An 18,665-nucleotide genomic window follows, 5' to 3' on the forward strand; every position below is an offset into this window, starting at 1 on the left:
GAGATTAATAAGGTAAATTAATTAATTTTGACCGCATTATTATTCTCTATTTTTTTATATTAATCAAATAACAGAATACTAGATTTTGAATTGGGAGCTTCTATTCATACCTCCAAAATTGTTATTTGGACCTCCCTATTTTTTCAAATAATAGTTGACTTTGTCAACTCATGTCAAATTATCAATAAAGACACAAAAGAGTGAAGAAAAAGAAAATTTCTTACCTCTACGTATAGTCGTAATCTTTAATTGGAGAAAACTTTCTCCTCCAACGTGAACATTAAAATATACATCGGTAAACGTTAACTATGTTGTTGTCAAAATTTTCTAAACTTTGTGGTTGATCACCCATCAATGGAAATAGGTTTCATATGAAAAAAGAGCTTCAGCTATGAAACTGATAAAAAATAAGGAAACAAAAAATTGTGGAACTGTTAGCAAGAATGATGGTGGAAAGAAGATTTGACAAGGGGAGAAAGAGTCATTGTATTTCATTGATTCAACAAAAAAAAAACATAAGCTATCTAACCTCCATAAGATCATAAAACGTTGAAAAGTTTCTGAAAATAGTTCACACATACAAGGCTGTAAACAACCTCTATAAAATTACAAATGATAATAAGAGAGAGAGAGAGAGAGAGAGAGAGAGAGAGAGATATTAAGGTAAAATAGAATTGTGAAATCTTCAAAAATTGAAGGAGGTCCAACTACTGATTTTTTAAGATATGAATTGAAAAAAAAAAAAAAAAGCTTTTATTTATTTTATTGGACAATGGGCATTGTGGGAAAATTAAGGAGGTGTAGATAGCAAATTGGTTATTTGTAAGAGTAAGTTGGAAGTCTATTAACTGAGGAGGTCAAAATACCAATTTTGGAAAACTTGGTTCTCCAAACTTGAGTTTCGCATGTTCGGCGTTCTTCGCAGGATCCTCAATGGAAAACTTTATGGAAGCTGAACTGTCCTCCCAAGCTTAAGACTTTTATCTGGACTGTTTTTCACAAGAAATTGCTTACTAATATGCAACGAGTCAGAAGAGGTCTCACTACTTGTGCTACTTGCCCAATATGTTTAAGAGCAGATGAATCTCTCATCCACCTGTTTAGGGACTGTCCCAGGTCTAGTGCTATTTGGAGGTCTATGCTTAAACCTGGTGTTGATATCACTTATACCACATACCGCCAAGCATAAGCAACGACCTCTTAGGTGGGCCCCGCGGCATGGCTAGTCCCGCCTACAACATGCATCCTGTAGTCCGACACCCGAGCTACCTCGCTATGGTGGAGGTCGGCCGGTACCTTGCTAGGAGGCCACCCTCCTATGCTCTCCAAGAGGCTTCAAGAAAAGCAATATGTACATTGTATCCCACATCGGAAATATAGAATAGATGGGGACTTCCCTTAGCTATAAAGGGAAGTCCTCCCCTTCTTAGAAGGGATGGATCCATGATCCCCACACTTGTATCACTACAAAGGTCACTTGACCTCACTCATAGTAAAACATCTAAGTGGACGTAGCCTTGCCCCAAGTGCAAGGTGAACCACTATACATCTGGTGTCATCTCTCTCTCTCCCCATCATGCTTCTTAGTTACCGTATTCTTCAGTAGAAACATTGGCGCTAGAAGGAGGGGCCCTAAGTTTGGGTAACGAGCCTCTGACCTTGAGCAAGAGTCATGGATGGGTACCAAGAGTCATGTACGGGTACCACAGGTCATCGGGTACATGGGTACATGCAAGACACCCCACCTCCCTCCCCAAGCCTCCAACGAGCCATCCGGTACTTGATCCATCCGGTACTACGAGCCATCCGGTACTATGATCCATCCGGTACTTGAGCCATCGGGTACATGAGTCACCTTCTACTCCCAAGCTCCACTCCTCCGGGACTCATGAGTAGGCAGGTACGCACAGGACCCCGTACCCTTACTTCTACAACCAAGGTCCACTTTCAAAAGTTCCCGTCCGGGACTCTTTGAGAAGACCCCGCTTTTGGTCCTCTTCCAATATCCTCATCACTACCTTGGTCAACGAACCATCTATCCGGCACTTTGGATACCCGCACCGTCCGGGACCTCTTTGATTTCTAATCCTCCCGGTATCTCATCAACATCTCGGTGACGGTCACCGCTGCAAGTAGCCAAGCTTCTCAACTCGTCCGCGTACCAGTAACCAACCCCGGAGACCGATGCATTTGTCTCTTCACCCGCATCACCCATCCATGTCTTCGGCAACATCCTCCATTCTCAATGACTTACCAGAATGGAACCAAATTTGAATCCTGGTAATCTCTCCACCTCTCCGTGACCCAACTTGAATGCTCCCAGCACCCCAACTTCCCGGTCCCTCTTTCAAGCAGCGATGATCTTCCAGCGACCCACCACTCGGACTCGGTCTCGGTACTGGTAGCAATCTCAGAAGCATCTCTCGGTGACTCACCAGTAACTCCCGCCCGGTAACTAACCACGAGTCTCAGCGGAACTAACCTCCCGGCATCAATTTTGCCACTCGGCATCGGTACTTTGCGAGTCTTTAGCGTGGTGGTTTCACCGGTACTTTGCTTAATGCATCCTCAGCGGTATCTAAAAAAAAAAAAAAAAAACAACAAACTCTGGGCACCGGGGGACTTGTTTGGACACCCAATCCGTCCGGGACTGGTTTGGAACACCTTCATTGGCCATCACAACATCTGCAGGGCTCTTGCCTTCACTGGTACCCCTGCCATCATCGGGTACCTGCTGGCCTCCTTCACCCACTACTCTCCGGGAATCAGACACGTCCGGGGTTTCAAAAAAAAAAAAGAGAACTTCTCTCGGCACCCAAGAATCTCGGATCATCACCGGTACCTTCATCAGCAGCTCATCCCGATAGCAGCTTCGTTTTTCGATGTCGACTTTGCTCCCCGGCAACACTTTCAGCTCCCGGCAACGGCAACTCACATCCCACTTGAGCCTCCGGTAACACCACAACCATCATCCTGGTCGCTCCCACTTACAGGATCACCGGACCCGCTCGCACCCCTCTGGGTCACCAGGAGTTTTCCCTTTCCTACTCACCTTCTTGGTCGAAGCCTCCGGTATTATCAATATCTTCTCCCGGGACTCAGAGTTTCACCTCCTGGTATCTCATCGGCATTCTCTACCGTCCTCAGCCCACTATACCTCTCAGCGGTGAGATCGTAACCCCATGCATATTACAGCCACCGTTGATCACCCGAGCAGGTTTTCGACTCGACACGCCAACTCCAATGCAACTACCATCCGGGATCCATGGATTTTACCCAACCCAGAATCTTCTCTGTCCGGGTACTCTGCCTCGTGAGCTGCCGGAACTGTGCATCGCTCCCAGCAGTACACTTCTACGAACAAGCAAATCCCGGTGACCTCCCCAGAAATTCCTTTATCTCGGCGAACCTCACATCTTGCCGACCCCACACTGCAGCACTGCTACCCGGAGAAAGCCTCCGGTACCCTTTGCCAATATCCTATCCCGGCACTCAGAGCTTCGACTCCCGGTATCTAACTGGCATTCTCTAGCTTTCCAAAGGGTAAGCTCGATATTTGGCTCTACGGTCTCACCCATGCCCATGACAGCAACCGGGATTCAAAAAAAAAAAAAAAGAGCTAGCGGGCACTTGGAAGGCTGGTACTCAACCTCCCGGCACCACCCACCCCGACACTCTCATCGGTACCTTCTCTCAATTCGCCGAGATTCACAGGCTCTGAGACTCGAAGAATCACCACTGAACGAGATCATCATCTGTGCGCAGCACCGCTCGTTTAAAGTACTACCGCTAGCTCGACTCATGCTTGAAGTAGCTTTGGTGGATAGAATCACAGCCGCCGGGAACTATCACATTAGAGACCAAGACGGCACCCAAATCATATACGGACACCCATGCTTCATCTGAGCAATTAAACCATCTCGCAGCAGTAACTGAGCTTCCGGGACCCGTACCAGCAAGTCAGCAAGTCACCTGGTTCTCTAACAAGGTTCTACGGTACGGCACAGCCCAACCTGCACCTGTCTCTATATGCGAGTTTTGGATCGGGTACCTGCACATATCCTTCCGGGACCTCCTTGTCTCCTTCTCCGGGACATAAAAAAAAAAAAAAAAAACCCCCCAAGCTTCCGGCACCAGCAGTTTTGGATTCCAAGTTCACCTGCAAATCTGCTCCAGTAGTTCCCAGCTCTTGCTATCGGTATCCCACCCCTGTAGCTCGTCCCACCCCGGTGCCTCCAAGTTCATCTTCCCGGTGTCGCCTGCATAAACACCTTCCGGGTACCGGCCCGGTGTGCTCGTTCTGGCAAAACACTTCTTCAAATGTGTATCTCCCAGCAAGTCACTCAACCGGGCACCTCCTTACACGAACAAAGTCAAGCGGACTATTGATCATTATTTGTCGACCACATGGAGCATCATGTTTGGACCACTCCAACATGATTTGGTACTAGGGTCAATCCCAATTTTCAACCTCCCCAATCGGCAAAAGATAAGTTCTCATTTACACTTTTAAATTTGAGCTAATGCAATTATTTACATGCTTCAAATAACAGATTCTATAATCTAAGCATGCCTACGATTTGTGATAGTCTCGATATTATATCTATTACGACTATGTATTAATGTCAAGCTTTAATTTAATTGCAATCCAATTAAATTGCTACATATACACATGTGACACTCACTAAAATAAATGCAACATGCATCTCATAAACCCTCGCCCCGAGCACGGTACCCCCAAGGGGTAAGTCAAGGTCATATCATTACACAAATCCTCTCCAATCGGCGAGGTACCCCAATGGGGTTGCAAGGTCAATGCCATCATTCTACCCGGGGCTACCCCACCGGGTACCGGAAGCCAAAGCCACCGGACACCCCAACAAGGTTACGATGCTCAAAGTCATAAGTCTACCCGGGGCCACGCCACCGGGTAAAGGAGGCCTACTGGCCCTCATTCAACCCCATTGGGTTAAGGAGGCTCAAACCCTCATCAATCCCACCAGGATCACAGGCTCACTCACCTCATCGGGTACATGAGGCCTCGGGCCTATCTACTCCACTAGGTATACGAGTCAGCCCGACCCTCATCGGGTACCGGAGGCCCAATGCCAGACACCCTCATCGGGTACCGGAGGCCCAAGGCCATAATACCCTATTGGGTACGAGACACCTAGCTCTCAATTAAATCCTCTACTCGAGCGAGGTATCCCAACGGGATCACTAAAGGGTAGCTCCCTTACCAAAGCCAAGGTCCAGTCCCTTGCATTCAAATCCTTGCCCCGGGCGAGGTACCATCAAGCCCTCATGCTACCCCATCGGGTACGAGAGGCATGAAGCCCTCATTCTCTACCCTTCCGGGTATCAGAGGCATGAAGCCCTCATGCTACCCTATCGGGTACGAGAGGCATCAAGCCCTCATGCTACCCTTCCGGGTATCAGAGGCATGAAGCCCTCATGCTACCCTATCGGGTACGAGAGGCATCAAGCCATCATGCTACCCTTCCGGGTATCAGAGGCATGAAGCCCTCATGCTACCCTATCGGGTACGAGAGGCATCAAGCCCTCATTCTACCATTCCGGGTATCAGAGGCATGAAGCCCTCATGCTACCCTATCGGGTACGAGAGGCATCAAGCCCTCATGCTACCCTTCCGGGTATCAGAGGCATGAAGCCCTCATGCTACCCTATCGGGTACGAGAGGCATCAAGCCCTCACTCTACCATTCCGGGTATCAGAGGCATCAAGCCCTCATGCTACCCTATCGGGTACGAGAGGCATCAAGCCCTCATGCTACCCTTCCGGGTATCAGAGGCATGAAGCCCTTATGCTACCCTATCGGGTACGAGAGGCATCAAGCCCTCAATCTACCCTTCCGGGTATCAGAGGCATGAAGCCCTCATGCTACCCTATCGGGTACGAGAGGCATCAAGCCCTCATGCTACCCTATCGGGTACTAGAGGCTCAAGTCCTCAATCTACCCTTCCGGGTATCAGAGGCCCAAGTCCTCACTCTACCATTCCGGGTATCAGAGGCTCAAGTCCTCAATCTACCCTTCCGGGTATCAGAGGCTCAAGTCCTCAATCTACCCTTCCGGGTATCAGAGGCTCAAGTCCTCAATCTACCCTTCCGGGTATCAGAGGCTCAAGTCCTCAATCTACCCTTCCGGGTATCAGAGACCCAAATCCTCATTCTACCCCATCGGGAACCATAGGCTCACGCCCTCACCTCCCGAGCATTCTCTATACTTGGGGGACTTATTCATACCACTTATCACAAGTGGAGGTAGTACCCGACCGGGACTATCATTGAGCTTCACGCTCATACTTTCGTGTTATGGTCTATTAATGGAAATATTGAAATTTTTCACCTATTGTTGATCGCAACAATTAAATTTCTTTTACATCCCATTAATAAGACCATAGAACAAAACTCTCACAACCTATCACCCGCTCAACATGAGCGAGCTCATCTCTTACGTTCCCGTTACACATGAGCCAAACAATCAGGTTATGGCTTATACGTTCGGGTTAAGTAAGTTAGTGTTCCTTCCTCTAACCTATCCTTCGGGAACTATCATGGTCACACCATAGTCTCGCTAGTATTGTCAATGGTTACTTCGATACCGGAGCTTCATTCTCAGCCTTACCGGCTTCGTCGAACGTAACCTAAATCCAAATTCCTGTTTTACTACGTGACTTGGGGGACTCGGCGAGTAACCACACTCCCGGTCCTAACACATGTGCATCACGTACATACAACACTTACATATCATTATGTCTTACCGTGTTCATCACACATCTTTGCATCATGCATCTCATAAACATTCATGCACCTTGATGCATTTGACTCAAATATCACTTCGATTGCCCTAGCGCAATCAATATGCTTTTTTTGTGCACTCTTATCTTATTTGCAGGTACTAGCTTCATGAGGGCCCCGGGGCACCAACATACCCGTAGAGTCCCTTCTTACTTACGGAGTTGGGGGACTAGTATGGGTATGGCGTTCAACAAGGTCATCACTCATACTTGGCGGCATCACATTTAAACTCCCCAACCAAGAAGCGCCTCTTACTCGGGGACTTGGGGGACTTGTTGATATCACTTATACCACATACCGCCAAGCATAAGCAACGACCTCTTAGGTGGGCCCCGCGGCATGGCTAGTCCCGCCTACAACATGCATCCTGTAGTCCGACACCCGAGCTACCTCGCTATGGTGGAGGTCGGCCGGTACCTTGCTAGGAGGCCACCCTCCTATGCTCTCCAAGAGGCTTCAAGAAAAGCAATATGTACATTGTATCCCACATCGGAAATATAGAATAGATGGGGACTTCCCTTAGCTATAAAGGGAAGTCCTCCCCTTCTTAGAAGGGATGGATCCATGATCCCTACACTTGTATCACTACAAAGGTCACTTGACCTCACTCATAGTAAAACATCTAAGTGGACGTAGCCTTGCCCCAAGTGCAAGGTGAACCACTATACATCCGGTGTCATCTCTCTCTCTCCCCATCATGCTTCTTAGTTACCGTATTCTTCAGTAGAAACACCTGGTACCATTCTTAATTCCTTTTCTCTTGATTGGAATGGGTGGATTGCTGCCCAACTCCACTGTCACACCAAGATTCATAACAATATTTCATGGTGCAATTTGTTTGTCTTTGTGTGTTGGTACATCTGGAAATGGAGAAATAAGCAAATCTTTGATCCTGCCTTTACCATGCCTGTTTATCCTTTGAAAGTCATTCTTGATTATGCTGATGAGTGGATGGGAGCACAAATTAAGGCCAAAGTTACAGATATGTATAGCTACTCTATGCTCTGTTGGTTAAAGCCTTTGGAGAATTTCTACAAGCTGAATATTGATGGTACCAGAGTTTCTCCTTCTGGTAAGATTGGTGCTGGTGGGGTCATTAGGAATCACCTTGGTTTATGGATTACTGGCTTTCAGATTAATCTTGGTTCTGGTGAAATTCTGGAGGCTGAAGCCTGGGGCCTCTATTATGGTCTCAAACTGGCTACTGAACATCATTCTATTAACTTGGTGGTTGAATCTGATTCTGCCATATTGGTCCAGTTGATGCAAATGCTTGATCTCTCCCTCCATCCTCTGGGATCCTTACTCAATGGATGTAAGTTGCTTATGTCTAATATGAACAATGCTCAGCTCACCCATGTGTTCCGGGAATGCAACATGCTTGCTGATGCATTAGCAAAGAATAGCATCAATCATGATCTGGGCATCATCACTTTTGAAAGCCCCCCTATCCATGCTGCTCAGGCATACTTAGAGGATATCGCTGCTGTGTCTAGAGCCAGAAGATCTGGCATGTGCTCTCACACTTAGTTGTTCCTTTGCTTTTGTTTGGGTCTTTTTGACCCCGTCTGTAACCCAAAAAAAAAAAAAAAAAAAAAAAAACCAATTTTGGAGGTATGAATAGAAGCTCTATTTTGAATTGATCAAACTATCTTAGTTTCGTCACTTTATGTCAAAATTCAGCACTGCACGTTTTGGTTCACACCTATGCAAAGTCTTCTTTTGAAATCACTTATACACCTAGTATAAATATCTTCGGACCATTAATAACATGTGATAAAAAGAATTTAAAGTGTGTTTAATAATTGTTTGAAAATCTAATGAATAGATGCTTATAATAGAATCTTATTTTGTGAAAGCTCTTTGTAACAAAAACACTCCTATAAAACAAATCATAAAGAGAACCAAAATGTTGTAATTCCGTTTGACGAGCGGACTGATAACAATAAAATCAACTTTGTGGCACATGACCATAATAATAATATTTAACAATCCAAATTCGAAGTATAAACCATAGATTATGTAACATATTAGGAAACATTTGACCACAAAAATGTTACAGTCGACCTCTCTCATGATCTCATCCAAGTTTCAACTGTTACTGTCGCTCGTGACTCTCTCAAGTGTGCGGGATCCGCCAGCGGTGACTTAATTTAATCTAGGAAATGACCAAAATAACCCTCTTCCGCAAAATGCATTTTATGCAAGCAATTCCATGGCAACGAATTCGATCTGAAAAAACTCGGAGGTAGCTGGAGACCCAAATTCAGAGACAGATAATATTGGATCTCTGAAATTGAAATTCGCACGAAAATGGCAGCATTTATCAAGCTCGAGGATTCCCCAATGTTTCAGAAGCAGGTATTTCATATATAATTTTATCTTCTCGGATTTCGGATTGATATAAAGTTTCAATCTTTATAGTTTTTATATGAATTTGGAATTGAAATCATTGCACTATCTCAATGAAAAGCTTTCTTGGATTATGGGTTGCTATGGTTATGCTTATATAGTTAATGGAAATAATTTGAGCCGACATTTTGGTTGCAAAAGAAACATTTTTGACTTGAATCACTCATACGTTTGCATTGGTTTTTGAGTTTAAGGTTGAGAATTTGGGAGCTTAGGAAACAATCTAGGTAGTAGCATGTTGGTTAGTTTGATTGAATTGATAAGTATGAAGGCAGGGAAAGTCAACTTCTAGAGAAAGCGAGAAGCTTTACTTGTGTATGTCCTTTATAATTTATGTGGATGGTTTGTTTGCTTGGAATGGAAGATTGTGTTGCGGCGAAAGGGGAATATGTTTGGGAAGAGCTCGGAGGTATTAGTGGTTGGAGATGGAATAAAATGTTTCCTAGCTGAGAAATTATAGGCCACTGCAGTTTCACACTCATTTACCTATGGTTACATAGAACAGACTTCATAAACATATGGCTACTGTAGTACTATCATCTTTAGTTACACAGCACCAATGACATAGACTTCATGATTTTGTTGCCGCTTCTAGTTTTGTTCAATGGTATTAAAATGATTAAATTGCATTCTCCAACAGGTATGTAATCTAGAACAGACAGCTGATGAGTTGAAAGAGCGATGCCAAAAACTATTCAAAGGGTGTAAGAAGTTTATGTAAGTGCCTTCCGATATTCCTCATCTGATTTATTAATCCTGTAAAGTAATTGATATATCCATTTCAAAGTATCAGTGTTTATTAGAGATATACTATTTAATGGAGAAAAAGCTTCCTGGCATTAGAAATCGTATCAACACCTTCTAGCTTTCATAACTTGAGCAAGTGTCTAGCATTGTGGTGTTCTCATGGTTCATGGAGACATCCCAAGTCCACATTTGACAGCCACTCTCTGGTTAGGCTTCCATTTTATTAGGGTACAATAGGTGGGGTTGCTGGAATAGACATGGCATACATTTGCAAGGGAAGTTGGTGCTACTGCAGAGGATAAAGCAGTTCTGAGCACTATCTAATGAGATTTGATTGAGGTTTTTTCACTAGGTGAAGTAAAAGAAGGCATCACTATCTTGACACTTTTGCATGTCAATCTTTTTGGATGTAAATCCTCAACAGTAACATGATGCTTCTCTCAACAAGTATAGACCAGTTGCAGAATTATTAGCCATTTTATTCAGAACTGCTTGTCCCTTTAGAGTTTTGGGGGGTCACATATTCACCGGGCAGCTTTGGAGGTGTTTTCCTCTTACAGTTTTTCTTGCAATTATTTGGTACATTTCAATATTTACGCATGTAAAAAAGTATATACCCAATAGGAGGTTAGAAAATAAGTGGTGCCAATGGACATTCTCTTTTCATTTATATCCTTAATCCTTATGCAATACATCAGAGATTAAGCTTTACAGTTATTTGCAGAGCAAGTTCTTGATTCTCGCTTTTTTTTTTTCCCTTTTCTCAGGGCGGCTCTTGGAGAAGCATGTAATGGTGACACCACTTTTGCAGATTCATTGGAAGCATTTGGTGGTGATCTGGATGATCCTATAAGTGTTGCAATAGGAGGTTGGGATTCCTTCATATCCTGCTTTACTTCCTTAGTTTAAGGAAATGTGTTTAGAAATTATAAGAGCATCTCCAAGGAAGTATAATAAACCTATTTAGAAATAGAAAAGACAAATCCTAGTATAATAAGCTGTAATTAGTATACGGAAAAATGGAAGAGATCGCATATACTGAACTGAAAAAAAAGAAAAGAAAAAAAAGGAGCAGATCATTTAACCAAATTTTATGTTTATCATCCTCTTTTACTTTTCTCCAAACTTTTTCTAATGAATGAATAGTTATTTCTAGGTCATGTGGAAAACATTCATTTGCCTTGTCGTCATTATTTCTTTCAGTTTTTGGTTTTCAATTTTGCAATAACATAATTTTAGACCTAAATTGGTGTAACCATGGTGATTACTACATTCTTCTTTTAGTTCTGCACTAAGTGACAGTCAAGTTCGATTTTTTGCTAAAAGACAGGGTTGCATGATGTTTTTTAAATGAAGAACAATTAGCACTGTTGCTTGTGAACCTGAAATGACCAAAATGGAAGAGAATTAGTGTAACTTGTTTGTTCTGTGTTATTTATTCCAGGTCCAGTACTATCCAAATTCATTTCTGCATTTCGAGAGCTTGCTACATATAAAGAGCTTCTTCGCACCCAAGTGAGTCCTCAGATTGTCAATCAATTAAAATAATCTTTCAAAATGGTGAAAGTGAGACATACTTTCTATGAATGCTATTTTAATTTTAACTCTTTAACAAGAGGGTTTAGTAGAATGGTCAGTCCCGTTTCTGTTAAGTGGTCTGGGATTTGAACCCCCTCAAGGCACCTACTTAGCTGTTTGCTAGAATTTCCTGCCTCCTAAAGATTGGAGGTTTAGGCAGGAGGCCTCAGTTTCAAATATGGGTCTACAAAGTGAATTTGGGGGATCTCTAGGTGTCAAAAAGAAAAACTATGTTTGTTTTAATGGTCAATCCAAATGGTGGCTTCTGGTGTGGTGGAGTGGATTCAACCATTCATAACACAAAATAGAAAAGACAAACTATTTTACTAGTAATCTTGTATTTGAAGTTCTTATATTTATGTTGAAACTTATGCATTACAGGTAGAGCATGTGTTAGTCAATCGGTTGATGCACTTTATGTCAGTTGATCTGCAAGATGCAAAGGTAACTCTTTCTTCCACTTTAGCTGCTCTTTATTTGAAAATAGTAAATCTATGCCTCACCTTGGCTGATAGTTGTTTTTGTAAAAATTGTATGGTAGTTAATGTATTGAATGCTGTTGAGTCTTTTCTGAAAGGTTAAGATTAAGAAGCTTATTATTGTTTTCGTTTTAAAAGCTTGTCTGATACTCTGATATTCTTAATGCCTTAAGTGTTAAGTATTTTGCGTAGTTCATCTTCCTAAAACTTTATTCTGGAAGGCACAAGCTCTTACTTTTCTTAGGTATTGTTTCTCATATAGAAGTTCTGGCTATTGATATGTTCTTAAAACTTTTGCTTGCTTTGGTTTCCTTGCATGCTTATTATTTTGCAGGAGTCCCGACGCCGCTTTGACAAGGCAATACATGTTTATGATCAGGTATTACAGATCTCACTGTAAATTTTCTACTTGTTGTGAATATAGTTAGAATTTGAAATTAATGATACATGGAAATGATGATAATTAGGGTGTCATTATTAAACCTCCCCAATAGTCAATCTACAGTCCCTTTTGTTTCAATTGTCCATATTAACCTTCCTTTTACTTTGGACCATTGAAATGAGGGAGGCTGTATGGACCATAAAAACAATAAAGTTATATTACAGAGATACAAAATAATAAAATGGAGTGTGGATTGACCATTGTGGAGTGCGAATAATACTCTCCTAATTCAATATATATATTGTTCTACTTTTATGCTGGTGTCCTGAGAAAGGAGAACTCCTACTAGTCTGCCATTGGGCAGAGAAGGATAGGTGTGGATATCATTGAACATGTTTATTTTGGTATGAAGGAAGAACCAATACATTCTGCATGTTGGGGTTTGACCATAATCTAGCACAAATTTACTTCTGCGTCTTATCTTTTCTTTTTGGATCTTCTTGTTTGGTTTTCCATTTGGTCTAACTTTTATCTCATGTACTGGGGTTAGTTTCTAATGAAGTTGCTTGAATTTCTATTTCACTGAATGCCAGTCACGGGAAAAGTTTGTATCCTTAAAGAAGAATACACGGGGAGACATTGTTTCTGAACTAGAGGAGGTACGTTCCCGTTAATTTAGTTTTTACCAACTTCAGTGATTTTTTGCCCAGATAATGAAAAAAAACAATGCTGGCGGTGATTTCTTTAGATATTGTAATATCATAAGTTCTTTGGTGTTTTCCGGACAGAGTTTCTCTTATATCTGTACCTGTCTCACCATCCCTTGACAGGATCTACAAAATTCAAAATCAGCATTCGAGAAAGGCCGCTTCAACCTAGTATGTCTTCTATATTTGCAGATCTCTTTTACATATATCATGTCTTTTTTTTTTTCTTAAACCATTCTGCTTGTAATGATTTCTCTCTGTGATTTTAAGGACTGCAGGTAAATTCCCTAATGAATATTGAAGCAAAAAAGAAGTATGAATTTTTGGAATCTATTAGTGCAATCATGGATGGTCATCTAAGATACTTTAAACTGGTCTGTTTCTGCAATTATTAGATGTTCCTTTCCTGTGAATTTATGTCATTTAGACAGCTGAAAAAATCAATTTTTTTATGGCTTAGGGATATGAGTTATTGAGCCAAATGGAGCCTTATATTCACCAGGTATGAATAGATTTTCAGTTATCACCTAATACTTATGGATAATCTCAAAATGTGAGTTCTTCAAAACATTGAGGTTTTCCTGAAAGTGAAGGTAGGTTTATATATCTATATATCTATATATATATATATATATATATATATATATATATATATATATATTCCAATGTCACGAAATCCACACAATTCAAGCTTTTGTTGCTTCAGGGAAATATAATTTTGATTTTCAACTGATTAATGAACTGCTTTACCTGAAATCAGGTGTTGACATATGCACAACAATCTAAAGAACAGGCTACTGTTGAACAAGATAAACTTCACAAAAGGATTCAGGAATTTAGGACACAAGCTGAGATGGATAGTATACGAGCTTCCAGTAACTTTGAGGCTTCTGCAGTGGTTGAAGGACATCGTGCCTTTGGTTTGGCTTCATACAAAAACGTAGAACCAATCACCTTTGAAAATGGGAAGGTAACTGAATTGGTTATTTTAATTTTTTGTTACAGTTACCGAAGCTTCTCTTTAAAATATATATATATTTGAATTTATTTTCTACTTTTAACTTGTTACAGTCTTATTATTTTTGTTGTTGGACCTGAATTCGAAATAAAATTATATGCCACTTAAGTAATGGTATTATTTTTGCAAAGAAAGAACCTCGCTCACATAGTTCTTGTTTCATTTCATATTTTAGCCACAGACAATCAAGGAAGGATATCTACTGAAACGATCGTCAAATTTGAGGGGAGACTGGAAGAGAAGGTTTTTTGTACTGAACAGTCAAGGGGCTTTGTTTTATTACAGAATCAAGGGTACCAAACCCATGGTGTGTTACATTCCTTATCTAGGAAATTTATTACAAAGCGGGTACAAGTAACAATAGACAAGAAGTCATCTATCCTTAATCATATAGAAACCAGGGACGTGGGAGAAAAACAATACCATAAGTTCATAGCTTCAACCCAATCAAGATGAATTATGCTAAAGGGATTACCCAAGAATGCTCTAAAACACGGACACAACTAATCTACTCCCCTCGAAATTCCGCATATATATATATAATTTTATTGTATTTTTCTTATTTTCATATTCTTGTAATCCCTTTTCACTATTTCATTGTCTTAATTTATGTCATATCTAAATGAAGAGAAGCATGCTGGACATAATTTCTTGCAAAACATCACGAATTTGTACAATTTTCTCCTTATTACTAGTTGTATTTTGGATTCTGTAGCTTTGAAACATTTTTAAATAAGTTGGCTATTCCAAATATATAACAATCTAGTGATAATGTGGTTAGCTTTGTTGCAATAGACTCCTGAATTTATGTTCTCTTGTATCCTTCACCATCTTAGGGATCTCAAGCACATCACTTCACACGTTCAACTGAACATAATAGCGGTGTTTTCGGGAGATTCCGCTCAAAAAATAGGGCATCGTCACTTAATGAAAACATTCTGGGCTGCCGAACTGTTGATCTGTGCACCTCAACAATTAAGATGGATGCAGAAGATACAGACCTTCGACTTTGCTTCAGAATAATATCCCCATCGAAAACGTACACATTGCAGGTAATGGATTGGATGGGATTAACCACATTAACCTGCCTAACAGGTTGAGATACTTGTTACTATTGTATACATTGTGCCATTCACGGTTTAGGGTAGAGAAGAAGGTAATGGTAGTTGTCAATATGGCCATTTTTGACTGCCCAAACCCAAACACTATTGAATTGGACATGTCTTTGAGCATGTAGGTGTTTATAGTTACTACTTGATGTTTGCCCATTTGCCCCTTGCATTCATTATTTCTTCTCAAACAACAAATTACCTAGTTAAAGTATTTTGGGCAACATTGTAACTTCGACAATTTCCACTCTGTTTTGATCAAGGCTGAAAATGAGGCCGATAGGATGGATTGGATGAACAAAATAACAGGAGCTATTACATCGCTGCTGAATTTTCGGCTTCTTGAACAGGTCCATCATTCTGAAGCCTATAACTATACATCAAGATTTGAATGCAAGCATTTAAGTTTCAACTAAACAAAGTTGTTGCATCTAATGCAGCCACATCCGGGAAATGCGAATCTCGAGAGTTGTGAATTCGGTGTTGGTGATGTTTGTCGAGTAGCTAGCTGTGAAAGCTTACATAACATACAATTCAATAGAGTTGATTGTGTTTCTACTGCTCTTAGGGGAATCCCTGGAAATGATCTTTGTGCAGAGTGCAGTAGTCCTGAGCCTGATTGGGCATCTCTTAATCTTGGGATACTGTTATGCATTGAATGTTCTGGTGCTCATCGGAATCTTGGTGTACATATTTCAAAGGTGCACAAAATATGAAAAATTGAGTGATAACAATGTTTGGGTCTGTAGTAATGACTTATGAATATCTTTATGCTTTTGGAACTGTTGTTTGCTGTGTGACAAAAGTGGAAGTCGTGTGAATAATTTTTCTCTAATCTTGAGTGCTTAAATTCTTTGCTCGATAGGCGTGTTGCCTTTCAGTATATTTTCTAAGCTCATGTCATTATACTTTTCCTGTGGCTTACTCTTGCATGCAATTAATTATTTGATTTGTCTTTGTTATATGTAAAAAATCCTTTATTAAATTATTTGGTTTTGTGTTTATCAATCCTTTATGAACATATTAGTTGAGATTCTTTTTGAATTAAGGATCTATAGATGGCTTAACTATGAGCTCCCATTTGAAATCCCACATATAAAGAGTACTTTGTTCTAATAACTGCAGGTGAGATCTATAACATTAGATGTCAAAGTTTGGGAACCGACAATTGTGGACTTATTTCGCAACTTGGGTAATGCTTACTGTAATTCTTTGTGGGAGGGAAAGCTTCTACTCAAAAATGAAAGGTAAGAATCCATCGCTTTTGCAATATAGGGTGTGTATCATTTCACAAAATTCGTATATATTCTGGAAACCTTTGATTGTTGATTTCTACACTGAAGTACTTTTTGGAACCTAGAAAAATGTAATTGAGGATTTGGATTTTCGGGAGATATTTAGTACATCACTCCCAGATAAGAACTAAACCTTCAGGAAAACCTTGAAAATACTATGACACATAACCGATGAAGCTGACAATCTAATCCTATCCCTTAACTAGTCCACAACACTCCCTTCTGGTCTAGTTCTTATGTTGGTGCAACTATAACACATGAAAAAACATTTGATGCAAACGAATGGCTAAGAAACAGTTTGGTTTAATCCTTTCCTTTCATGTATGTGCTTTCTCGTGTTAGAAGTCAAGTATACTGCTGTGAATTTCAAGTTGGATATACAAATCTTTTTGCAGATTGGATGGCCCAAATGCCATTAGGGCTTCAATTTCAAAACCATGTCCCCAAGATGCAATTCAGCATAAGGAAATTTACATTCAAGCAAAGGTAATCCATTAATTTATTTCCTCATTTCTGTGTTATGAAAATGCATACAACTCTGAAAAGAAAAGGAAAAGGAGTGGTGAATCTTAAAGAACCACTTTTATGTAAAATGTTTGTCATTGTATTTTATTGCTCAACATGTCCTCCTATAATCCTCCAATGTTCATGGTTCTGCATTGGTCTTCCCGTCACCTTCTAATTTTGGTGGTGTTCACCGGCACCCTTAACTTCTTTTTTCTGGTATAATAGAAAAGGAGGGCTATAATGGTTATTGTGAAGTTCTTCTAAAAAAAATAAAAGTAATGGTTACTGTGAAGAATAATACTTTGCTTTCCAACCAGTATGTAGAGAAGGTGATGGTCATTAGAGATGTGGCTGTACCTGTCCTTGCAGCAAGTATATGGGAAGCAGTCAAGACTAGTAACTTACAAGAAGTCTATCGGCTTATTGTGATATCAGATATGAATATTGTCGACACCACCTATGATGATGTGGTTGGCGACAATTTATATCACCATGTTGATGCACAAGACTCAGAGTTGAGTTTTCCCCCAATAGAGAGCAAACAGCACGATCCAGCAGCATGTGAGAGAATCAAGACTTCCAATGATCAAGGGAACTGCCTTCAAGGTTGTTCATTATTGCATCTGGCTTGTCACTCTGGCAATGCAATGATGCTTGAATTGTTGCTGCAATTTGGTGCCAACATAAATAGGTGTGATTTCCATGGAAGGACTCCTTTACACCACTGTATCTGCAGCGGGAATAATTCGCTGGCGAAGTTTCTACTTAGAAGGTAACATATCTAGATATTTGAAAACTGTGCTTCCTATGACAGCAGAAAACTAATTTTCAAAATAAGAATGACGGACCAGAAACCTTTTTTTGTTTTTCGTTTTCTTTGGGGAAATATGTGTTTAATAGTCCAATCTGTGTCTTCCAATTGTATGATCCTTTGAATTGACGACTAGACAACTAATACAAAAAGAACCTGATTACTGGGAGGACTCCGTGACACAAATTGTGCTAGTTTTGATATGGAACCAAGGCATCCATTTTTATATTTTCCAGTGGTGGACATAATCTGTAAATCATTGAGAAAACCTGTCAAGTAAATATTTTGCTGTGATAAATAGTTTCATAGGATTACTATCTTGGGTTAATGTTCTTAATAGTGCTGTGTACTGACATTATTTTTACAGAGGTGCACGCCCATCTATTCAAGATGGAGGAGGGCAAAGCGTACTGGAAAGAGCAATGGAGATGGGAGCGATTACGGATGAGGATTTATTCATAAAACTTTCTGAACATGAGTGAATCAGACGGTTCTGCCGATTGAATCAGAAGGTTCTGCCGAGGCTAATGCTGGAATACACGTTGTCTCGACTCTTGACTGACTATGATTATGAATAGAGCTCAATTCCTGTATGTGAGAATAGTAGTCGTCCCAAGTTTCCTATTTGTTAATCTTTCTAGTTCACAAAATCACCATCACAATTCTCTGCTCAGAATGAGTATAGTAATCTATTTATATGTGAAGCTATCTGGAATTTACAGTAACTTTAAACAATTATGCTCCAGTGGAACTTATGCTTCTGTAGTTTAAGCAATGCAAACAATACATTCATCCCATCGC

The 18,665-nt window shown here is 40.7% G+C and overlaps 1 protein-coding gene across 1 annotated transcript; it reads left to right on the forward strand.

Moving 5' to 3' along the window:
* The first annotated feature begins 9,026 nt into the window (after positions 1–9,026).
* On the forward strand, positions 9,027–18,659 carry LOC133708481 (ADP-ribosylation factor GTPase-activating protein AGD4-like). The gene is made up of 19 exons (XM_062133950.1): positions 9,027–9,180; positions 9,872–9,948; positions 10,746–10,846; positions 11,423–11,493; positions 11,938–12,000; positions 12,370–12,414; positions 13,011–13,076; positions 13,248–13,295; positions 13,403–13,498; positions 13,585–13,626; positions 13,885–14,094; positions 14,318–14,449; positions 14,979–15,194; positions 15,515–15,601; positions 15,692–15,952; positions 16,377–16,498; positions 16,942–17,032; positions 17,371–17,825; positions 18,232–18,659. The coding sequence occupies exons 1-19, from the start codon at positions 9,133–9,135 to the stop codon at positions 18,344–18,346; spliced, it is 2,346 nt and encodes a 781-aa protein (XP_061989934.1). The 5' UTR covers positions 9,027–9,132; the 3' UTR covers positions 18,347–18,659.
* Positions 18,660–18,665: the final 6 nt, after the last annotated feature.

The sequence above is a fragment of the Rosa rugosa genome, chromosome 5 (genome assembly GCF_958449725.1).
Source record: "Rosa rugosa chromosome 5, drRosRugo1.1, whole genome shotgun sequence".
Taxonomy (NCBI): Eukaryota; Viridiplantae; Streptophyta; class Magnoliopsida; order Rosales; family Rosaceae; genus Rosa; species Rosa rugosa.